The sequence below is a fragment of the Anopheles darlingi genome, chromosome 2 (genome assembly GCF_943734745.1).
Source record: "Anopheles darlingi chromosome 2, idAnoDarlMG_H_01, whole genome shotgun sequence".
NCBI lineage: Eukaryota > Metazoa > Arthropoda > Insecta > Diptera > Culicidae > Anopheles > Anopheles darlingi.
Window position 1 is genome coordinate 44,142,904 of NC_064874.1, and position 3,999 is coordinate 44,146,902.

The window sequence follows — 3,999 nt, forward strand, 5'->3', positions numbered from 1 at the left end:
TCCCCAAATCCCCGAAGAGTAAAACACGAACGCGTGTTACCGACTCCGTGGTTATATCAATTCCAATGTTAGTTTATTCAATTTCGTGGGTTTTTATAGGGTACGTGTACATAAGTACATGCAGTATTCTCATCTGCATATAATGTATTTCGGTTTGCGAACATATTTCGAAGATAAGTTCTAGAGTGAATTACAAGTCACCGTGAAGCAAGCGAATTACGGCATAAAATTATGCTGTGGCTGGTGAGGTCGCTTCACTAGCTGTTTTATTTTATGACTTGGTGCTGTATTTATGACGAAGTTTCATAATTTTAGATCATTCTTCGCGATGACCTTTTGGGCGAAATAAAATGTTTAACGCGTATTTCACTATGTTACCATCAATAGTCAGATTAGACTTCACACACTTGGCACTAATTTGTTCGCCCGTCCGTAGTAGCATCGGTACGGATTCGGATTCCGCGGTTGCACCTGATCGGATTGTTTTTAATTCCATCGATTCTGTCTCAGAATCTGAGGATCCACGCTTTACCGGCAACGGCATCCAGATCCTTTTCGATATGTTTGGCTTGATGATAATGTATCGATGCGGGACGGTATTCGAGAACAGTCGAAAACTGTAAATAGGGTAAAGGCGAGACATATGAAATACCTTTTTAATCTTTCTAAAGCATTTTAGTCAATAGTTGAAAAAATGAACATACTTTTTACCAATTCGCTCGATCGTCTTTAAGGTGGTTTCGTGTTTGTTAATCACGTACACTCGCTCTGTAAGACTGATTATTTCTGATTCGGCTTTGATTTCCTGTAATACAAATAAAACGTAATAGCTTATTACCACTTTGCTACAAGTATATAATCAGGTTTTACTATTACCGTTATATCACTAACAGCAAGACCATTGATCAGATTGTAGAGTACCATTGGAACAAAAAACAGAAAAAGTGCAAACACAATCCAGTTTATGTCACTGAATTCAAATTCTGACGCATCTAGCTCTCCTGAAAAAAATATAAAGCTATAAGTAATGGTATCAAAAAACAAATTTTGATTTCCTCGTGTACCTACCTGTCAGCATGACTCCTACCTTCAGAAATGCCAACGGTATTTTCTGGAATTTATTGAATTCACCTAGCTCGCTATCACTTTTAGGGAATAATGTATGAAAGCCGAAGGTGAATGCGATCAGAACGATCGAAAATACGAACAGCCATTTCAGGAAATTCTTCGAAACCGTCTTCAGCATCACCATATAAGTTGATAGTGGTGGATACGTCCCCATCAGGCATGTTATCTCAAATGCAATCATTATTATAACCAGAGCCGAAATAGTTTGCCGATATCCTTCGCTAAGGTTGAACAGCAATACCGAACCAGCTCCTATTATTATTGCGATTTCCATGTAGTTTTCGAACGATCGCAAGTATGCTAGTTTGTTTAAAACCATTTGGCAACCTTCCCTCACAAGCAGATAAACAAGACAAATTACCGACAGTATAAACGATACCTTGTGAATTATCGTTGTCTGTAGTCCATAGGCAATGAACGACACGAAAAACACCATACATATCAGCAGATTGGTCTTGAAGAACACACTCAGCTTGAACCAATTCAGTAATAGGATACTGGATATCACCGGATGTCGTAGAAGATGCTTCATGTCGGAGTGTTGCGCCATACGAAGTATTGGTAACATTGCATAGTCACAAGAATAGTTGGTTTTGTGAGCTGACGAGAGGAAATTTGACAAATTTATCCTCATCTCGAAGCCATCATCTCCGGGTTTTACTTCGTTGAATGATACACACGAGTCGAGATGTTTCTCCAGCACAGACGGCTCCATGTCAAAGACTGGCAGGTCGGAGAACATGTCCTCAACGCCCAAGTTGGCACCCATGGCCAGCAGTAGCTCCTGTGCATGGTCTATCTTGTACTTTACCGCATAATGCAGAGCAGTACGATTGGTGGCACTATCCAGCTTATCTACGTCGATCCTCCCGTCCTGTAGCAATAGTTTCATTATTTTGAAGTAAGGACACGTACTCTTATCTTTGAATACATCGATCTGCTTCACTAGCAGAGACAATAAAGCATCCTTGTTGATGAAACCAAGCTCATGCTCAGGAATAATGCTCAGCAGCCACTGCAGCACTTCGACATTGCCACGGTTACAGCATTTGGCCAACAGTCCCGGAAGCAATGAAGACGCCTCGAGCAGCTTGTCGTTGTTCATCTTCGGTTTAACCAGTGTTTTGGCCGCTTCTAGCTTTGAACGGTCCACCGCCGACGAGAGCAAATCTCTTATATCTTCGGTTAGCAGCGTTTTCCCTTGTTTCTCAAATTTGCGCAAATTAGCTAGAAAAACTTCTTCTGAACCGGCCAACAATTTGCTTTTAAGCACCTTGACCGTTATGTCTTCCATGTCGTAGTAAGGGATGGTGACGTCTGGGAAATTCTTTTCGATCAATTCCCTCGCTTTTCCTTTGCGGTAGTCCACGTTAACGCCACATTGGTTCAGACAATACTCGAGGATATCCTTACGCCAGCTTTCCTTTTTTACCGCAAGTATGTGTACTGGTGACACGTCAGCCTCGTTAGTTGCATTAATGTTTGCACCCTCATTCAACAGCAGCTTAATGCACTCAAACACATTTTTATAATTTTCCACAGATAGCACTTCAAACAGCATAAACAGCGCGGTACGATCTTCAAACTTTTGATCGATGACTATACGACGGCTCTCAATCAGCGCCGCCAAGTTCTTACAGTCTTTGGACGATGCTGCTATGTGAATAGGGTATTCTTTGGTTACAGGATTGATCTGTAAAGAAAATTTGAAATCGTAATGCTTCCGTCCATCCCCTCGATGATGAACAAAAAATACCGACGGTAGTAGTATCTCCACCGAGATATCCTACCTTTAATGGTAGCTTAATGGTAGGTTTATCGTCTTTTTTCGCTAAAAAGACTTATCACCTTTTCTCGCTAGTTACTCTTTATCAATGCCTTATACCCACCTCTGTTGCATGAGCGCCATATTCAAGACAAGCCCTGATAAAATACTCTTTTCCGAATGTTGAGCAGGCTGATTCGAAAATAGAATACACAGCATTTTCATCTCGAACATTCACACTGGCTCCATAGCGAAGAACTTGTTTGAATGCCTCGAGATCATTCCTTTCCAGAGTTTCGGCAAGGGCTTGCTGCAACGGTAAACAAATCGCACAACATAAAATTCAATCAACTGGTACCACTGTTTTCTCATTACCTGCGGGCTTGTCAAACTCAAATCAATTAATCTTTGGTAATTCATTTTCGCTTGAACGGAGCTATTGCAATATGGACTTTTAACTGCCCTTACGAAACGAAAACCTTCAGTCTCTTCACCACAGTTTATTCACCAGACACAGAGCTAAACTCTCTACGTGAGTTTAAACAAAATCTTGACTGGCGATGTCGACAAATCCACGAGCAAATTACATCTGATGCCAATTTTAACGGATGTTTGTCCTAATCGGTCCCTGATAAGCTTCATACACACACATTGCGGTCACTTGATATACTGTTAAGTAATGATGTAATGCCTAAAACAATACGCCTACACCTGTATTGTGCAGTGAATCACACCATGAAAGTGAAATATCACGGTAAGTAGATAACGAATGAATGCAAGGGTTTCAGGAACCATTTGTGGCCAGCTAGAAACACTAGAGTCGAGGCGTATAACACTTTTGGTCGGTCATACCAATAGAAGCAGAAAAATGTTACATCGGTGAAAAAGTTTCGTTGTCATATCGGAAAAAAATTATTCGTTCGTTAAGATGGTTAGGAAAGCAAAGTCCCCACAAAATTGTCCCAAAAATGAAATATTCCCCTAAACCTCGCGCAGCGGACGCCAACATCAACAATTACTACATACTGAGTCATGTAGAAAGTAGCTGTACCCGAAGCCTAGTGCAATGGAATGTTGGATCTTTCTTTCATCTTAATCTAATCTCA

At 40.8% G+C, this 3,999-nt stretch overlaps 1 protein-coding gene across 1 annotated transcript; it reads right to left on the bottom strand.

Annotated features, from left to right (window-relative positions):
- Positions 1-316: 316 nt before the first annotated feature.
- LOC125949274 (transient receptor potential cation channel protein painless-like) lies at positions 317-3,313 on the bottom strand. Its single transcript, XM_049676174.1, has 6 exons — positions 3,269-3,313; positions 3,018-3,203; positions 1,069-2,821; positions 877-1,001; positions 705-805; positions 317-617 (listed from the first exon to the last, which is right to left on the bottom strand). Exons 1-6 carry the CDS (start codon positions 3,311-3,313, stop codon positions 317-319), a joined length of 2,511 nt encoding a protein of 836 aa, XP_049532131.1.
- Positions 3,314-3,999: the final 686 nt, after the last annotated feature.